The following is a 20,392-nucleotide window of genomic DNA, read 5'->3' as shown; positions in this document are numbered from 1 at the left end:
CGTCCCAAATCAAACTGGGAATGTCATACTTGCGTGCTCTCATAAGGTATCTATGTCTGCCTATGTCACCTTCTCCACGGATGTGCTGCATGCTTTAAGCTCTTTATCCGGATCTGCAGTGGTGAAGGAAAAGGGTTTTATATGAAGTGAGCATAACAAATAACATATTACAGCTTCACAAAAAAGCATCTCATTATTTTTTATTCATCTTTAAAGTGGGCAGAACAAAGTGTAGGGATTCATTTATTCCATCACGCCTTTTGGTCTTCTGTATTAAGGTGACCTGTCGAGGCAAAAGCTATATCTGCATTTGGGTCATCAGTGCTGCTCTAATTTGCACTGGGCGGGAAAAAACACCAGTTTCCATGAAACTCTGGTTTCTAGCAGAGTTTAGACCACCATGTGAATCCAATCCAATCCAATTACAAAAAGTTTGTAAAGTTAGCAATAATCTGATTTGTAGATTCCAAGAAAGGTGTAATGGCCCTTCTGTTTTTATTTGTTCTTATTTATTCTTATTTGTGTCCTCAGAATTTTATGTGAATATTTTTCACATTTTTTCGGTGTTTTTTCTAAAGCAGACATCTTTCTCTGTGTTGGATTATGCTTCCTGCTACATGTTTGCTTAACCCTCTGAATTTAGATTATTTTGCAGAATGTGACAAAACCACAGCAGCAATTGTCTGATGTAGCAATAAAGACTGACTGGTTCATAGACTGGATCATCCGTGCTCAGTGTCACCCTGACACCTCTTGCTCACCTTGCGGGTTCGTGCGGGTTACAGCTGTGAGTCACAGCTACTGAAATGCAGTAGAAATGTGGTAAGAACGCGGAGGGTTTTCCCACATCACTGGGAGCAAATGCAGTTCAGCAAATGTAATACCTTGAATGAAGGGTTCAATCACAAGTTTCCTCTGCCTGAGATCTGATTATTAACCTCCTGACATTCTCCTGTATCAAATACGTTCACAGGAATATATATTGTGTATATTATCCCGAACTGAAGTATATTCTTTGGAAGTTTTCAGTACACTATGTACGGTTAGAAGTTAATAGCTTTTGCTTGGTATTGAAACCCATGCGCAAACACCCACATGCTCAATACATAGACAATAAGTCAACAACAAAATGTTGTATATTATAAAATAACACTCTGAAAAGGTCCCGAATAATCAGTACCTTTGGATTACACATGGGAAAATACAGGACTTTTTTTTGTAGCAGGTATTTAAACATTAGTATATTACTTAACATAAATGATCTGAATACTACTTACGCAGGTATTAAGAGATTTAAAGTAGCAAAACCATCTAGACAAAGACATTAAAGATATTAAAGGCTTGTGATAAGTCAGTAGTAGTATAAGTACTATTTCCCTTTATAAACCCATCACAAGTTGACCTTTATGTATTGCATTTGTATAGCTACACTGACATATTTTCAGAGAATCAATAGGTCCCAAAACAATATCTTTTATAAAAAATGTTCACTATTGATGATCATTACCAAAGTATAGAAACTTTCAAATAATGTAACCGTGTTACGTGCGGGTGCGCGCGTGTGTTCTGTAACGACATTTCCTCACCATTCAGTCATCTGCCACCACACCCAGCTACGGGCTGACTGTTCCACTGTGGAGCTTTCTTGACTCACCACTGCCATCAAGTGATGAGACTGATCCTTTTGAATTTATAGACAATTTAAGACTGTGGTGCCATCATGTGGGTATAAGGTTTATAGAAGGACAAACTGTCAGTAACGTTAAAATAATCCATGTTCTGTGTAGTTTTTTTAGGTTTCTTCATATCAACGTTGCACTGATTTAAGTTATGGTTCATGTTAATATATCTTGGGAAAATTTGGAAATAACAATAACAATATACAGTATATATCGTCTTGTTCAATCTCTCCGCTGAAGATACAAACTGCTTGTGACAATGTTCTATTCTAATATAGACAAACCCGAAATGTCATTACTTCAAATTATGCTATATTTAAATTTGGTATACAGTGTTTTCACAAACTAGATGCGCCAACTCTGCTACTTCTGTCTCGAACATTTTTCAAAACGTATACATACATTTTTTTACTCTTATGAACTACAACTCTGATTGTTTTTACTTTATCTCTGTATCTGTAGTTGTCCGTCCGAATGTCCACCTCTTGCGTTCAGGAAAGGCTTTTGCTGTTTTACGACGAATGCTGTTCTCCGAACCATCGAATTATAACATATTCGGAAACAAAAACATGAGTTTGTTATGGCCGCTGATTTGAAAAATACAATAGCACTCAGAAAGAAACGAGTGGATGAACGAATGATTAATATGTCATAATGTCGGTATAAAAAGACGTGTGAGGTCAAACAGAGGGCAGCAGTCTCGCGTAAAGCGGTATTTCTGTACAGCAGGTGGCCCTGATGACTCATGTGTCTCTAGAAAGCTCTTTTTGTAAAGAGCCATCTTAGAGCGTTTGAGCTCGTGTTTTAAATTATGAAAGTGGTTCCCCACTTGAAACCCACGGAGGAAAATGAACTGTTATTCCGGAGTGAGAAGCATGGTTATGGTAAAAAAAGTGGGCAGGGCAGGTGACGTCACCGCCCACTCGCTGGTGATAGCGGGTCACGCGGTCTTCACTGTTATGATTCGCAGCGCGGACAGGCGGTGCGGAGATGGCGGAAGACTGGAAGTCCGATTAATTGCCTCAAGATACCCTACGACTCGGGGAACATCTGTTGTACGAAAGTAGATATTGGGAAATGCGGTAAAGCTGGCGGGGTTTTACGGTACTCGATACCTTCCGGATGACATGGAGGTGTCGGCGGAGGGAGAGGCGGAAGAGCGCCGGTGAGTGACACCCTGGGCTGGGCTTGTTAACCGGCTAGTTGTGCTAAGAATAACCCTGGTTGTATAAAGAAAACTAGGAACATATTACTGAGAACCCATTTGCTAATGCACGAATGTTGCCCTGTCTGTATTATTTGAACAGAAACTCAACTGAATCAGTTGTTACCATGTCGGAGAACGTTAACTTAGCTAACTTTAGCCCGGCTAGTACGCTGGAGGATTACTGACACCGCAGTGCTAGCTAGTGGCTCAGCTAGGCTAACTGTCTGTGTTGGGCGACTTGGAGCAAACGGCACAAGCTAAATGCGGTACTCGTCAGCACGTTGTGAATCAAAGATCAACCGATTGACTTCGCACTAAATGTTTAATGGGTTTCCAAATGTGTTCGCACGTGTTAATCGCCAATAACCGTTAAGAGTGCTAGCTAACTGTTAGCTATCGCCTAGCCGGTGGTCGAATGAAGTTTGACAGTTAACGTTGGATCGCTAATGACAGTCGCGTGTTGTATAGTGCAAGCTATAAACGTATTGTTGATTAAAAAAATGAAAAATAACGATTTTGTCAGTAGAATGTTGACAATTTGAAACGGCTAAAGTTTTGTACACAACCCGACGTGACTAAAACGACCGCATTCCTTGACGGTACAATTAACATACTGGAAGCGTTGGTTTGACGGAAAAGTTCCCTCACTTTGTTTCGACTGCGCAATGACCTTTCAGAGGGAACAACATTTATTCCTGTTGAGTGTTGCGAGGATTCGTTCAGTAGTGGATGTCTGTATCGTGCACTGCCCGCAAACACGCAGAAACGAGTTGACTCTTGAGCTCAACAACCTCTTCAGCCTCGCGCAGTCCGCCTCCAACAATCAACTTGATGCCACACACACACACAGTGCTCTGCAGCATGTGGGGAATGTTCTGTAACGTTCAGCTGGCCTCTTTCTGTGTTACAGGATGGGATTTGTCAGCACTGCGGCTATTGCTTTTCATAAGTGTGCCATTCATAGGTTTTTATCGCCGGTCCATTTCACCCAGCTCTCTACCTGATGATGATGAAACAAGAAAATAAGATTATCCTCAATTGTGGGTTAGTCAGTGAGGCTTCAGGACTGTGATACCTAGATTGATCTTGCACAAAACGGGGGGGCTTTTTTGTTCTGGATTTTAGACCACTGAATTTTGGTGTCTTTTTCATTTAATATTCTAATGCTTTCAAGCATCCAACACCGTATAAGATGAAATGATCCTATGCTAATATAAAGCCCTCATGTGTTGAGCAGATGCAGATTTGTTCTATTGCCACAGTTATGTGACTTTCTGAATGGCATTCAGTTAGACTGCTGACTAAAGGGCAGAAAAAAAGAAAAATGAGCCAACGCTTTATGGCTCTTAGAGATTATGATGTCTTGTATCCAACACTTATGGAGCAACCGTTCCAACCAGTATTTGTGACTTGTAAATGCCACCACTGAGCCTTCAGGAAGTTCCCGGTTTATGTAAGAAACAGAATGACATCAATGCTTCAAATGTACATATATCGAAACTGTGCTCTCCCTTAGGCTGAAGGAGTGTGGATAATATGGGATAATGATTTATCATCAATGTCAGCTGGGCTAAAAATGTCTGCTTGTGGCACTTAAACCCTGGATTTATGCAAACATCATGTTTGATGTTTAGGGAGTAAGTGTATAATCACATATGTCTATTTATGATATTTTGGCTAAAATGTGGTGATGTTGTCGATAAGCATCCTTAGTCACAGAGTGCAGCGTTAGCTTATCATAGTTAAACTGCTGAGGTTTTAATTTCAGGAAAAGCATTTAAGCCACAGCACTGCTCACATCAGCACTTCTTCACCTCCTTCCTCATTCCTAAACTTCCTCCTTCGACCTTTCCCACTACTTCCTGCTGCGCACTCCGTACCTTACAGGAGGGAGCACTGGAAGCTGCTGTCCAGTCTAAAGACTACGGTGGAGGGTCTCGTGTCCACCAACAATCCCAATGTGTGGTCACGTTATGGCGGCTTGCAGCGGCTTCACAAGGACATGAACAACATCTTGAGCCATGGGCTGAAGAATGAGCAGGTCAGCACTCGGGGCTCATCATCTGACCGCTGTCACTCTTTTTTTTGCTAATTTGTTCCAAACGGATTACTGAAAATGTTCTGCATGACTTCCAGCTCGCTCTGACTGATTAGCTCTGACATTCACCCTGGGCCTGCAATAAAGGCTTGTGTTTGAACACGGCAGAGCAGTTAAAGTTTGACCCATAACCACACAACCACACCATCAGACAACAAACTATCTACCATGTCCTTCTATTTAACTGCGGTTTCTCACTCACCCATAGGTGGTCAGGAATAGATGTTGTAAGTTCACCATCAGCCCTCCATAAGGTCTTCCTGTGTTTCTTGATGCTGGCTCTCTCTGTGACATGCTCATGCTGGTTTTGTGTGACAGGTGTACTACAAGCAGAGAGACTACTGGCCGTTTGTGTGGTGCGTTCGCTACATCAGCCCTCACCTCGCCTCGCACGTTGAACAGGTAGGAACGGAGACTGAATTTACTTTGCAGAACGGTCTCGATTATCTTCCCAGAACTATTTGTCTATATAATATTATAAAAATATGTAGTGCTGCACTACTCACAATCCTAAGCAGCTTCTGGCCAACTGAAGGAATAACAGTCCCTGTTTAGTCTGTGTCAATCAGTATATGGGAATACTGTTCACTGTGAAACATACCCTCCTTTAGCTCATCAGTTCTGTAGCTTTTATACCGTGACTATGGGTGGGGAATTCTGAGAGTCAGTTTTTTTTGTAGTTGTGTTGTGGAGAACAGTCCGTTCGCTCTTGATTGTGAAACAGTAAATGGTCGCTGGGTCATACAAACTGGGCTGTCAACAAACTCCCGCATGTTTGGTCAAAATGGTAAAGATTAGCAGCGAGATCCCGTGGTACAGTATGTTGTGCTGTGAATTAACAGACAAATGAGAACACGCACTAGTTATTGTCCTGTATGTCACTATTTCCGCGGTTTTCTCCCCCCTCTCCGTCCACAGTTCAGTCGACTGGAGCCGGTGCTGAGCAGCGGGATGCAGAGTACTGGTGAGAGCTACAAGGCCGAGCGATGGCTCCTTCACAGCTTACAGGTTCACCTGCTGTCGGCTCAGCTCCGGCCTCTGCTCCGGCACCTAGGGCACACACGGAAATATTATAATGGTGAGTTGCAATTATCATCATGATGGGGCACACACAGAGTCCAGTTTAGTATAGACAACATTGTTATGTTTTTTTTTTTTTTTTTGTGCCCCAATTCCTGCATTTTCTTTTCTCTTTCTGTCTTCACTTAATTTATACACAATCCCTATAATCATATTTCCGTACCACGCTTTGTTTCTCCCTCTGTGTTGGCCTTTCAGAGGATGCCTTTCTGCTGAGCGAGCCCCATGTGACCGCCATGTTCCAGTGTCTGGAAGCCGTGGAGCAGAATAACCCCAAGCTGCTGGCCCAAGTAGACACTTTCGGGGTGGGTGTTTTGAAACGACTTGAATAAAGTCACTCTTAAGCATTTATTGTATCTATTTCAATCATTGTTCATTATCTGTAAACCACTTTTGTTTTAGTGGTTTGGGATTTTATTTACTCATTACTTTGTGTAATGTATAAAATTCCTCTATGTACATTTTTAATGCAATATACGTATCTATTGAATATAAGGACACCCAGTGGTGCGTTGTATCCTTGTTCTCAAGCTTTGTTGGGTGTGTTATTTTACACCTGGTGTCCTGTGTTTTAGATGACCACTCTAAAAAAAAAAGAAGGAAAACCGAAAGGAGGGCACTCTGGACAAAGCCTAACATGTTGCACTTCTCCCCTTTCCCCCTCCAGCTGTCCCGTCTGAAGGGCCCACCATGTCCGGGCCTTTTGAAGAGCCAGAGCCTGTGTGTGTTACCTGGGGCCGTTTGGAGGAGCGCTGACTCGGCTCCCACAGGAGACTCTCTAAATCGTAGACTCGCCACCTCCATCTGCTCCCTCGGAGAAACGGTCGCCACCAGCCACAACTCGGGGAACACAAGTGGAGTGGGATCCCAAAACATCAGCACAAGTGAGGAAAGCGTGACAAGTTGAGTTGTTTTTTGATGTGTAATTTCCTCTGGGTCAGCTGAACGCTGAAAGAGGCACATGGGCCGTTCTCCAAAGGCTCAACTAACTGTGCTATGACGATGACTAAATCTGTGTGGGTTTCACCTGCCTGTGTTTGTGGCTTTTTATTACTTTTACAAAGGTTAGTAATGAATTTCCGTTTCATCCGTTGATTAGTTGAAAAGGATAGTAGTCGGCAGGCAGGAATGCTCTACAGCTTGTATGTTAGTAGACGCACTGACTGAGTCAAACGGAGCCTGGTTGTTTCTTTCAGAAATGTGTTCGAACAGCCTCAAAGTCTCTGTCTATAATCTGTCTGTACTCAATACATTTTTTTTCTTTATAATTAGAATTTTTACATAGTGTTTAATTAATTAATGAATTAAAGCCAGTCCCCAAGCGTATGAAAGGGAAGAAACTGAAGCAGGTCTGTGACATGGCGTCCCGATCCATCTTCCGTTATCTACCTGCTCTGTTGCAGATGCTTCCTTTCCAGCCAGCAGCCAGGGAGCTCCGTGGGCGTGTGTCTCCAAGCCAGGCGAGAAGGAGAGGGTTGTGACGCCGCCTCCTGGCTCCGTCTCGGTCCCCAGCATCTCTCTCTCGGAGCCCCTCTCCCCTCCCCTTCAGACTAAGGGCGGGGACTCGGGTGGAGGCGACTATGACGATGGTCCGGAGTACCTGGCTATTGGTAACCTGGGGCAACGCAGCCGCTCTGACTCCCGAAACTCCACCTACAGCAGTGAGCAGGGCATCACCCCGGGCAAGTCTGTGCAACAGACTGCCGTAGCTCCGCCCCCACACAGACGCTCGTCTTTCTCAGAGGGTCAAAGGGGTCCGGGCCGGGGGCCCAGGGGACACACCCGCTCCTTTTCCGACACCAGGGTCAGTCAGAAAATTAAGAACGGTAAGCAAAATTAACTCATGCGACAATAGCTGGTTTTTGTTTTGTGTTGTATTGAATTAGAAACTTTGAATCGAAATAACATTTTATAAAGAAGCGTGGCCGGAAATAACTTGCTTGTGCTATGCAAAGAAGCCGAAACAATGGCCTTGCTTGTAAGTCTTTCTGTTGGAGTCAGCAATAAAAGTGATACATTAATAGGAAAAGGAGCCAAAAGGGCATCAGGGACGCCCAAGATTGTCTTCTACTGGCACAACCTGCTGCAGCGTGAGGTTTCAGTTTCCTGCAGTTGCAAAGAACACTTCTTGATCACAGCTCTGTTCTTTTTTTTTTTTTTTTTTTTTTGGCCAATGTTTTCTTAACATAAAATTGATGTTCTGATTCCGTCTGCATTTGTTGTATTTTTTCGCTCTGTAAGATGTGGCAAGGCCGCATACTTTCTACGAATTTGCACATTTCCTGTTGTTTCTGAATTAACTTCTCAATTCTCGTTGCTCACTATTCCCCCATCTTGGCTTGAGGTAACTTTCTATACTTCTGCTCTATCCCTCTCTTTTACTGTCTGTGCAAACGAGGTGGCCACCGAAAAATCACCATAATAATAGAAGATCCGGTAGCAGGTTGGCAGTGCAGTTCCACTGTGCTCCATCACTACACCCCTCTTTTCCTTCCTTTTACTTTGCATGCTGGGGAACGCCTTCCATCCCTCTCATTTCAAGTCTTGCCTTCAGCTTCTAATATGTGCTTTTTGTCCTTTATGTCATTTTGGCAACTGTTTTGGTTGGTGTTACTCAGGTCAAACTGATGTGATGAGGCCATGAAAGACCCCTTTCATGTTGTGTTTATGCTCCAGCACACACATTTGTCATAACCAGTGTCATATTGAAAGTATGAACCATATATATGAAGGTTAAGCGAGTGGTGTTTTTCATAAAGTATCACTTGATGGACAGATTCTTTCAGTACATCCATGATTCAAGTAATTAAACAGACAATGATCGCCAGTCATGTTTTTGTTTCTGCATGCAATAAAGTGACCCATCTCCATAGGCCGATTTGTTTTAACCTGCATTGTGTATGAATGGAGATGCATGTTCCAATCAACCTTAAATAATTCTGTATTTGTTTTGGTGTGGAAGAAAAGGCACTTAACAACAACTCTTTCCCCCTCAGAATTTGCTGAGGACGACTCCTGTACAAAGAGTTACAGCCCTTTCTCGTCTCAGTCTGAAGATACCAGCTCTCCCGGTTCCCTCTACATGGGGTCTCGTGAGTGATCTGCTTTTACAGTTATGATACTCTTAAAGGAGTACAATGGGCTTTGCCCATATCCTTTTTTTTTAAAGGACGATTTGAGCCAGAGAAAGTCCAAACAATATGGAAGCAAGTTGAACATAAAAGCTGACCTGTTATGCTCCTAATTGTGAATGTAGTGAGTGAGTCAGCTGGTCCGTAGATGTGAACCTTATACAAAAGGTCATTGAAAGGTTGAGGTGTATCTGTATATGGTAGTCTGGTGTACATAATGAGATACTCACTGACAACGTGCAGTTGGCTTTTGGAAAGCTTAAAGCTTTCATTAATTTCCTCAAGTCTTTACCAGGTGCTTTTGACACATTTTAAAACCCCAAATGTTAGTTTTGTAATTTTGAAAGCCATGACAGATTACATTCACACTTAAGTGCAGTCTGTACTATTTCTATTTAGTGTACTGATTTATTTTCTGTGTACGTCTTGTGGTTCCTACAGATATGTCCCAGTGCGACCGTGTTTCCGATGGGATGTTCAGGAAACCGTCAGAGGGTCAGAGCCTCATCAGCTACCTGTCAGAGCAGGACTTTGGCAGCTGTGCTGACCTTGAGAAGGTCGGCATCCATTTTTAACACAAGACTCTCTCCCAACTACTGTTGGTACTGATTACATGCACGGTTTATACAAAATTGAGGCATTTCATATGGATTTACAAATGCAGTAACCCGGCGCTAAAACTGATCAAATTCTGGTACAGAAAAGTCTGGTCTCCTCTGACGGATCCACAATATTTCTCTGTTCTATAGGAAAATGCTCATTTCAGCATTTCAGAGTCCCTGATTGCCGCCATCGAGCTGATGAAGTACAACCTGCGACGTCAGGAAGAGGCGGGCGAGGAGGAGGGAGACAGCGACTCTGAGATTCAGCAGCTCAAACAGAAGATCCGACTGCGCAGGCAGCTGATCAGACGCAGCCGTCTGCCGCCCTGTGCAAACCACCAGCACAGTAAGGCAGCACGAGTACCGAGCAGCTGTTGAATGGACACACTATTCTGCAGCCCTTTCCTCATGAGAAGTTTCGTTGTTACTTATGGCCCCTCCCACTTTGTAATTCTATTGGAATTCCGGTCATTTAACAAAATCAGTGGTGTACGGGTTGCCTTAATCGATTTAATTTCACATTAACATCCACTCGGGTTGAGTAGTTTGCATTCAGGCAGCTTTGTGTGAGTGAGTGTGTGTGTGTGTGGACAGCTTGAGGCCTGATGATTGCTGCGGTTATGACAACTAGTGTGAGATGTTTTATTTGTTACAGGTTTTTTCAGTCGTGTTCAGTAAAGCAGTCTCCCATCTGTTGCTGTCGTCTTTGTTCAATCCCTCGTCTCCTTCTCCTCCAGCAACCTTTCACTCCACTGACAGCGGATGCTCCAGGAGGAGCTCTCAGGACTCCTACCAGGGCCTCTCTGACTCCGGCTCGGCTGAGGAGGTGGAGGAGTGCGAACTACGAGGTAGAGGGAACAACAGGAGGAGTGTCTTTGTTATTGTTGCTAACCAGTGCATATCCTGACATGTAACTGTTCAGTGATACGATGCAGCTACCAGATAAGATTAATCCAACATTTTAACATCATTTCAAAATGTATTGTGTGTTTTAAGACTCTTGAATATTTCATCATTTTGTCTTTTAATTTGTTTCTGTTCTACTCATATTTCATAATCTTATCACCCCACTTGCTTCATGTTTCTAACCAGCATGTCACTTTTTTTTTTTTACCACAGGCCATGATCATGGTCTATGTATTCATACAGACATTGCGGTCATGTGAATAGGATTCCATACGGTGCTGATTAGTTGGTAGGCTGCGTTTTGAGCTGGAGAAGCTTCCAGCATATTCCACTCAGTGTTCACGACGCTTCAACTTTCTCCTCCTCTAGATTAGTCCGATTTAAACTGCTGTTTTGTGTGACGAACGCTAACCGCAACAAACTATTCACTAACATACATTTGGGAACACGTATTGCATTGATGTTGTATACGTGGGATGTCATCGACGCATGTACTTTGATTGCTTGTGTATGACTGCACCTCTCAGCACTCTGGGTCGAGCATTCCGAGTGTGCATGTGTGATGGAGCTGTGCCACCACATGACTTCCACACGTACCGTATCAGTGCAGTTTGCCTGGGGGCAGTGGAGTATTAAAGAGGAGAACATGTTTGTGGTTGTGCTGAGTGTTAGTTTCTGTCTCTCAGATGGCTGTGAGGGTCAGTCCCTGCTGGCGGTGTCTCAGAATGGCCTCTCCCTGTCACTCGCCTCCCTCTTCTCAGGTATCTGCCGCTTGGGCGGGGCTCAACAGCTACGGTAGCAGTAGCTGGTGCTAGATAGTTAACTGTGGCGGCGGGGGGGGGTCTCCCCCCGAGAGGAAGCCGATAGCTCTGCTCCAAACTGAGAATTGAATCATTCCTGTAAACTCTTAATTTCTCAACGTTTTTATAGTGGGTTGATGTTGTACTGCAACAGCAATTTCAGATGAGATCTAAGTCTCCAGTATAATTTCTTTCTAACTGTATCTAAACAGTTCAGGGACTACAAAAAGTTCTCAATTTGGAGAGCGGCGCCATCTGCCTCCTCACCTCAGCTGACTGAGTTATGCGCTCGGCTGTTTGTGTTGCTGCTTGTTGGTCAGTGCTCCAGGGCTTTGGTGGACACATGGGCCTGCACCTTTTGATCCTTAAGAGAGGCTCATGGGAGGAGACAAGGGAGTTAAAGGGGGGTATTCTGTCAAAATACAGGGATTATTCATTCATCCATCCATCGCATTATTCACTATCACCAATGGAACTCCAGTGACTATGAGCTGAAATCATTCTGTCACATCCTTCCTTCTTAAAGTCAGCCCAATATTCATTGGTTCCTTTATGAATGCTCTTTTAACATGTTCGTGTCGGTTAATTATAATATTTATAACTATAATGTTTTACTGGTCTGCATTGTGCTACATTCTTTTTGTCCTAGTCTTTCAGTTAAGTTCAATTATTAATCAAATCCAAATAATTGGTTAATAATTGAGTTAGAGAGAAAGAGTTAATAATTGCATCCCTTTCACAAAATATGAATCCAACCCAATCCTTGAACTTGATCATGTGTGTGATTGTATTTGAGTACTGATGAGTAGTACCACCTCATGCCTTAAACCAAAGTGGGACCACAGTTCAATTTGATCTTTAAGTAAAAAAAAACAAAAAAACATTTGAATCGCATGCTTTCCTTTCATCAGTGATTAATTATTCCGCATAATGTCTCACACCAAAGAAAATCAAACCTCTCTCCTCTGGACACAAGGTCCCTCACCAGGCCCTGTCTGCCTAGTTATGCTTTTTGCCATTTTCTTCCTCTGCTTGTAGAAACATACTGTGGTATTCAAAATAAATCCAGCAGAATTGGCTACCAGTTATTTGAATGAACTCTTCTGGTAGAAATTAGCCCATGCAGGCGCCTTCTTGTTCTTCCAAAGCAGCACTGTTTAATGTATTTGCTAATGTGTTTTTGTGGGGTGTTTGAAGATAACAAGTCGACATTGATCTGAATTGGATTATCTTTGGCTTCCCTGCATGCTACCTGCAAATTTATCTTTAAAATAAATTCTTGAATTGAATCGGAGATGGGGATGTTTTGTGGGGTTTTTCCTTTTTAGCGTTTTATTTTTGGGTGTAAAATCGCAACACTAAATTATGTATTGTAATATGTACACTATTGCAGGTTAGCAATATAAAATAGTGCCATTGTGACAAATTAACACCAACATTTTAACTTATTTTTTACAAATTCAGCCATCTGAACGTCATTTCAAAATGCTTTTTTTTCTCACAGATAGAAATTTGTGTGACTTACAGTGCTCCTGCGGTCTAATCCCTTTTATTCATCTGTTGTCCTCCAGATGCAGACATTAAGCGCAGCATAAGCTCCAGTAGCAGGTCTTTTCTCAGCTCTGAGTCAATGTAAGTTACACACTTCCTGTTTTCCTTGTTCCGTCTGTACATGCAGAATAATCGTTAGACACTGTTTAATTTAATGAATCACATACATGCTTTATTTTTATGTTAAGCACGTGGCGGTTTCATTTACGGGGTCAACGCACACCGGAAGGAAACCAAGTTGTGTTTACTGCGTTTATTGCATTAATCTCGGCAACAATAATCTCATAGATTAACACGTTCATTTTGATGCCCCTAATTATAATTATATATTATCTTCTACTTTGTGCTTTTCCAGCTCTCCGTCCTTCCTCCAGTCTAACTCTGCTGAGTCGGTAGCCATGGGCTTACTCAGGCAGTTTGAGGGCATGCAGCTTCCTGCAGCCTCTGAGCTCGACTGGCTGGTCGCAGAACACGACGCTCCACAGAAGGTACCACATGGTGCCTTTATATAGTGGCAAATCCCCACACATTAAACTCAACATACAAATCATTCATACAATTGTAAATAACTCTTGTCTCCTAGCTGCTGCCCATCCCCGACTCTCTGCCGATCTCGCCTGATGATGGCGAACACGCCGACATCTACAAGCTGAGGATCCGGGTTCGAGGAAACCTGGAGTGGGCGCCGCCCCGACCGCAGATCATCTTCAACATTCATTCCGCCCCCAAGTGAGTCCACTCCTGTCCCCCCCCTCCTAATTACGTGGTTTATTCATTTCTGTTTCTGCTAGTTATTTTCTGTGGACATCCTCGCCGTGTCCACGTCGTCTTCTTCTTTTGTCCCCTTTTCATAACTTACCCGTTATCTCTCCTGTCAGGAGGAAGATACTTGTCGCGAAACAGAACTACCGCTGCGCTGGCTGTGGTACCCGCGTCGACCCGGGTACGACCAGCAAACACACATGCTTGCAAACGTTGCAATACACGTAACATCAACATGCATTTTAACTTTTTTCCGCTACAAAAAAAATTGTACCCCAAGTATTGGTAGTCACAACCTTTTAGTTCTTAAATGCTTGTGTAACGGGATCATCCTGCTAAAACGATCTATTCTTCCTATATATTCTTACCTCTACCCACTTGTGTCCCTGCTGCTTGTCAGATTATATCAAGCGAATGAGGTACTGCGAGTACCTCGGACGTTACTTCTGCCAGTGCTGCCATGAGAACGCCCGGGCGGTGGTTCCCGGCCGAGTGTTGAGGAAGTGGGACTTCAGCAAGTACTATGTCAGCAACTTTGCCCGGGACCTGCTAAGCAAGATTGCCGGTGATCCGCTATTCAACCCCAGTGACATCAACAGCGGCCTGTACAAGAAGGTCAAAGCTCTGGAGGCCGTTAGGGTGAGCACACAAGCCGCAGAATGGGAACTTGGGCATTAGGCAAACTCTTGTTTTTCTGACGTTTTCTCTACTCTGGACTTTAAAAGATTTTTTTTTAATGAATTGTAATTAAAGAAATCTATGTCTGTGATCAGGCAGTACTGGGCAAGAATACACATTAAAACCTATTCATGAAAAGAGATAAAGTAGCTCATACATTTTCATCTAGGTGTATCAATGGAGCTTATACCCACTGGATAGTAGCGAGAGGAGAAATGTGATGCTTCCCCACCCCAGGGATGTTGGTTATTAAAGACTTTGACAGCACATATGCTGTTATTGTAAACTGATCCGGGCCCTCCCGTTCCTTCCACTGTGTATCCAACAACATGGCTCTGTGTTTCTGCCGGTGTACGTTTAAGTAACGAGAGGACGTGTTTTCCATTTTGTGCTTTCGTTTAGGTTTTGAGAGTGCAGCTGTTTCATATGAAAAACCTCTTCAAGACCTGTCGCTTTGCTAAAGAGTAAGAGACCTGGTTGGACATGTTATAACAGCATTTGTAAAACATAATTATTCTCCCTGCAAGGACGAACATTGTGTGTGTGTGTGTGTGTGTGTCTCAGGGTGCTGGAGCAGTTTGACAGCCTGCCAGGGCACCTGACCGAGGACCTTCATCTCTTCTCCCTCAGTGACCTCACTGCTGTGCGCAACGGGGAATTGGCTCCCAGGATGAAAGAGCTGCTCAAACTTGGCGCCACGCATGTACCCGCCTGCGTGGTAAGATCGCCTCTCGGCTCAGGGATAAAACATGAATTCTAAAAAGCAGTTTGAGGAAACACTACAATGATGGCGTGCAACAACAGATTCTCTGCTTAACAAAACGTCTGCTCTTTCTTTTCCGGGTTGTTTGGATCGATTCCCCCCCAGCTGTGTCAGGCAAAGGGCTTCGTGTGCGAGTTCTGCAGCAACGACAAAGACATCATCTTCCCCTTCCAGTTGAACAAGTGCCAGCGTTGCGAAGGTGAGCCCTCTCTGCCGGCGGCAGGCCTGGGCGGCATCAGAGCCCCCGCCCTGCACTCCCCCGTTCCACTTACCTGGAGAGACTGGAAGATCTCCAAACCCCGTAGGCTGGCCAAGGCCCTCTATAAAGACAGGAGGGAGGGGGAGGGAGGCGAGGGGGGCTTGGAGACAGGGGTGCAGTGTGGCGCGCCAGAGGAAAGGGGGGACGCTGCAGGAGAGAGAACGGAAAGAGGGGGGTTCTTTCAGGCTCTTTTCGGTCCTGGGAAATTAGCGAATGCTTTCTCTGCGAGTAAGTGCAACGAGGAAGAGCAAGGGTTGTTGGCTGGGAGGGACTCGGCGAGGGAGGAGGAGGAGATGGAGGAGGGCGAAGGAGGAGAAGAGGGAGGAAACGGGGAGGAACTGGGCAAAGCGCGGGAAGAGCTTGAGGGACGGAGAGACGACCACAACCAAGTTCTCCACATAGACGGAATAAAGGACGTCTCAAAAGAAGACACGAGAGGCAGTAACAGCGAAACACGCAGCAGCACGGAAAGTCTAGATGAAGTAGGACAAGAGCGGAAAGGACTTAGGAAAGGGTTGGCAAGTCTTGCCATGGTTTTTTTCAAAAGAGCGAGAGAGGATGAACGGAAAAGTGAAGTGACAGAGGACGGGTCTGAGAAAAGATGTTTGCAGAAAGAAACAGGATGTGAGGACAAAGTGAAAGGCAGCTCGCAGGGTGATGGGAAGAAGGGAATCTCGGACCAAGGCCATAAGCACACAGATGAGAGAGAAATGTATGGTGCGGAGAACGAGGAGAAATCTACGTTGGTGAAGTTGTTAAAACCTCACCGGCTGTTAGCAGTCTTCCCCAGAGGGAGGAGCAAAGGAGAGGAGGACAGAAGTGGGGAGAGTGCCGCAAAAAGCGAGATGGATTCTGAGGAGGAAGAACAGCCAGAGGCAGCCGTCGTGACTCACACTAACTGGAGGGCTCGTCAAACTCGCACCGCTAGAAGGGAAACCAGAGGCAGGAAGGTTAGGAAAGGGGCCGAGAAAGAGAGCAATACTGCTGGTGGAGAGATTGAGGAGGTGCATGATGCACGTTGTGGTCTTGAGCGTGGAGCTGGAGGACAAGAGTAAGAGCCAATGTGAAGCAAAGAGATGCAGCGGTTCACGCTGCAAAGCAAGGCCTTCCCCTTGAATCACAATCGTCCAAGTTACAGTACACCGACTCGCTGAACGGTTCTCATTTGACGAATCCGCTCGATAAAACGGTGGATTTTATTAATGGCTGCATGATGACGGTACCTGAGGGCTTCAGGATGCACTCCTCTAATCATTTGACAGCGTTTATGGTCAGCAGATTTCAAGTGCTTTCTTGTAGGGCTGTGCTACCACTTGACTTGTTCTGTTCACAGAGTAACATGTACCATCTTGTTTTTTTTTTTTTGTACCCTTGGAAGATTCAAAGAATAAAATGATTGTGCACTATTTCCTGGCTGGGTGCAGCGGCTTCGTCCTTAGAGGACAGCTGCGAGAGTGGAAGTGTTCTTCACGTCTTGCTCTGTGCACCAACGTGAAGCCGCACATTTCCAATTAGGCCTTTCCAAAACGTCTAAATATTGTATATAAGTATATTAAAGAGTGTTAATCAGATGTCCTGTATGTCTGCCTCTCTATCGTTACCATCTCTTCAAATCAAATTTGAGCCGTCTTGCTGTTGGCATTATTTTCTTCCTCTGCTCTCACTTGGGTTCAGGTTCTTTGCACTTCAGTGGTGTTGGTATTTCATGGCTTTGGTTCCCACTTGGTGGTGGATGTCTTTGGCTTGGGTTTCACGGGTGTCGGCCCGATACTGAATCTCTCTTGGGTCCCGGTGTGGTTTCCCTTCTCAGGCTCTAAGTGCTGTATCAGCAATAGAGCGCTCGGATCGGTCTGTCACACATTTCCCCCCCCCCATGTGAGCCGGAGGAGGAGTGGTCGATGTCTTTCATCCCAGCCTACTTCACACTACTTGAGCGGATTACACCAACAATGAAATCATCAGCTGTAGTGTTTTTACTTCAATGTAGACTGTCTTTGAATCACTGTAATTTATTCTCTTATTATTTAAGCTTCATGTGAACATGAAATAAACGCCATTTATTTTTGTTTTTTAAGTTGAGTTGCCTGTCATTTTATTTTCTCTTCCATCGCATCGGTTTTTTTGTTTAGTTTTTCCAACATGGAAACAAAAAGGAAATTCAGTCGAAGAATCATAATGATCATTATCAAAATGATCTGTTAAGACAATGAAGTCCTTTTAGAGCACTCTTGTGGCCTCATTTGGAAGAATGAGATGTGTCTCAACTGGTTTATGGGTGTGGTTTGAGGCCCCCCCCCCAGAATATCTGCATGCTGACCTGGATGTTCCCTCCTCCGTTCTGCAGCACTGCCTCTTACGTCTGCCTCTTTTATGCTCCCCTTCTCAACCCTGCCTCCAACACATTCCGCCTGCGATTGGCTGTTCCTTTTCGACGCATCACCGCTCACTGTCATCAAACCGGTTAAACGGGTTAACGTTATCGGACGCCGCGCCCTCGTCGAGCTGCTTTTGTGTGAAACCTCTTCTCACGCGCATCGCGTTTCCCCATCTACTGATGTTCTTTCTCCCCTTTTGTGTTACAGAGTGCCACGCATGTTACCACAGCGGCTGCTTCCGCCCGGGCAAAGACTGCCCTCGGTGCCGGCGGCTGGCAGAGCGCCGAGAGAGGATGGCACGCAAAAACATGGAGGAACAAGAAGACGAGGGAGGCGGGCCCTAGTGCCCGGTAACAGAAGACCCGAAAGGAGAGCACCATGCGACCATGATTGTAGTGACGCACGGCCTTTATATTCCAGTCCTCTCACACCCGGGTGACAATGCGGCAAACTAATGCTTTAATCTCAAGAGACGTGCAGCATTTTACTACATCGGTTGTTTGTTGCTGTTCACACACATTTAGCAGAAGCTATTCCACTTTCACACAAGCACTTTACTTTTTTGTGTCACAGTAATTTATGGTTTTTGAGTTCATTTTTTACCTTTTTTGGGAGTGTTGTGACTTTTAAAAAGACGTCGTCATTTTTAAATGGTGATTTCTTTAAAAAAAAATCTTCCACTTGAGATTGGCTCATACTTAATATTTAATGGATAATTATTCATACACATTTCCTTGCACACAAGTACAACTATAGCATTTAAAAATATTTTACGTGCAGGAAAGATTTTTTTGTGAGCCAGATGCAGTTACTTGTGTGAAAAGAGTCACTAAACGTTTTGGCACTTATTTTTCTATTGCGGTATAGAATCTATTATTAAACTATTTGGGATTGAGCTAAATCAGAAAAGAAAATATCCGATCAGACTATTTTACCTCTTTCAGTTGCAGCATTTTGGCAGCTGCTTCAGTTGTAATGAGTCGATTGGCTACTGGCTTAGCTGAAGTTTGGAAAAAATGTAAATCTCTTTATTTTTTTGACAGATTTTTCCATGCAGATACTGTATTCGAGCGATCCGGCTCTTTTTAATATTGAGATTCTTATTTTTGTCTGAAGATATGTTTAGCATATCCTTTCCTTCCCACGCTCTTGCTTTCCAGTTTCCAGATGTGGCTGGAACGGCCAGTGGAGTTACATTTGACATGTTGAGTTCACAGACGGACTGGACTTTTCGGTTCGTGCTGCAAACGTATGAAACTGCAAATGCTCCATTTTTGTGCCGCTGTGAGAAAGGGTATCAGAGTTTTGCGTGCGTGCACATGTCTACCTGCTGTATATGCGGCCATGCACGAAAGGTTTGCACCAGCCTAATCAGCACTTGTTTCTAACGTTGCAGGTTTTGGAATAATGGAGTGGAGTTAATTGCACTGATCCGTCTGTGTTGTTGTTGTTGTCGTCGTGTGGGGGGTGGGGGGGGGGGGGGGCTGGGACGTCCCCATCTATCTAGATGTTCGTTTAAGAACATGAACCTTGAATGAACTACATTCATGGAGTAGTTCAGTCCAAACAGTCGTACTCTCATCGTGCACCAGCATTGGTATGTAAATGTGTTCAGCGCAACTTGGACTGAAATCCTTCATATGGAATTGTGTCTTTTCTCCAAGAGATATTGATCTACTACAGTGGTTCCCAGCATTATTGTCCCTTAAAATAAGATGTTTAGACTTAAGCAAATGAGTAGCTGGGCCCTGCGGCTGGTTAGCTTAGCTTAAAGACTGGAAAAAGGAAAACAGTTAAAGCCTTGTTTATAAAAAAACATGCCTGTCAGCACTTATAAAGCTCACACATTGACAACAATGTTTAATTTTATTTCTAGAGGCTTCGAAGCGTAACAGTTTTATTCCAATAGTTTCCTACTATAATGCATAAATTGTGTGAAAAGAAATGTAAATTTTACTAAACAAATGCTCTTTTTTTTTTTTTTTTTTTGTTATTTCCTCTAATTTGAATCGTCCGGTGACAAATCAGACGCATTTGTGACTCCTTCAGCACGTTTTCTGTGTACCAACCTCCTGATATATTGGTCTTCAAAGTACATACCGTCCTCAACAGGCTTTGCTTTATGTCTTTAAGCCTTCAGGGGTTCAACACACTCTTAAGAGAACATACTTAAAGCAATAAATGTGTTACTGATGTTCCTAAGCTCCCACAGAGGAGTGTTAAAGAGACTAAAAGCACTGTCTTTAGGCTGCTTTTTAAAGGATTTGAAGTGACCAGTCAACTCCACTGAAAAACCTCCCCAGCTCGGCAGACGGTTTCACATGGAGGCGTTTAAAGTGCACTACGGAAATAAGTGTGTATATAACTATAAAAAAATGTTAATTTGTATTTTTGTTAATTTGTCTTTGTTCTTTAATTGACAATAAAATATTGGCCAGACTGTTGATCAGGCTCATGTGTTTTTTTTTTTTTTTCGTGCTGATAGAAAAGCTGAAGACTAA

General features: G+C 43.8%; 1 protein-coding gene across 2 annotated transcripts; it reads left to right on the top strand.

Moving 5' to 3' along the window:
• Positions 1-2,610: 2,610 nt before the first annotated feature.
• rubcn (rubicon autophagy regulator) lies at positions 2,611-20,335 on the top strand. 2 transcript variants are annotated; one of them, XM_037469417.2, is made up of 21 exons: positions 2,611-2,844; positions 4,774-4,927; positions 5,303-5,386; positions 5,903-6,062; positions 6,263-6,369; positions 6,732-6,948; positions 7,468-7,890; positions 9,061-9,156; positions 9,637-9,752; positions 9,945-10,143; positions 10,535-10,645; positions 11,390-11,464; positions 13,075-13,135; positions 13,410-13,542; positions 13,638-13,783; positions 13,933-13,997; positions 14,217-14,455; positions 14,897-14,958; positions 15,059-15,212; positions 15,363-15,456; positions 18,099-20,335. In XM_037469417.2, exons 1-21 carry the CDS (start codon positions 2,807-2,809, stop codon positions 18,233-18,235), a joined length of 2,871 nt encoding a protein of 956 aa, XP_037325314.2. In that variant the 5' UTR covers positions 2,611-2,806; the 3' UTR covers positions 18,236-20,335. The 2 variants fall into 2 exon arrangements, with proteins under 2 accessions (XP_037325314.2, XP_062419370.1); XM_062563386.1 differs by lacking the exon at positions 11,390-11,464.
• The last annotated feature ends 57 nt before the right edge of the window (positions 20,336-20,392 follow it).

This window comes from Pungitius pungitius, chromosome 7 (genome assembly GCF_949316345.1).
Source record: "Pungitius pungitius chromosome 7, fPunPun2.1, whole genome shotgun sequence".
Taxonomy (NCBI): domain Eukaryota; kingdom Metazoa; phylum Chordata; class Actinopteri; order Perciformes; family Gasterosteidae; genus Pungitius; species Pungitius pungitius.
The sequence above is the reverse complement of the archived record's forward strand: the minus strand, read 5'-3'. Positions and strand labels throughout refer to the sequence as shown.

Coding starts and splice junctions, on each gene's coding strand:
- rubcn (XM_037469417.2), top strand. CDS start 2,807: ATGGAGGTGTCGGCGGAGGGAGAGGCGGAAGAGCGCCG. Junction 13,136..13,409: donor TTTCTCAGCTCTGAGTCAAT/GTAAGTTACACA, acceptor GTGCTTTTCCAG/CTCTCCGTCCTTCCTCCAGT. Junction 14,959..15,058: donor ACCTGTCGCTTTGCTAAAGA/GTAAGAGACCTG, acceptor TGTGTGTCTCAG/GGTGCTGGAGCAGTTTGACA.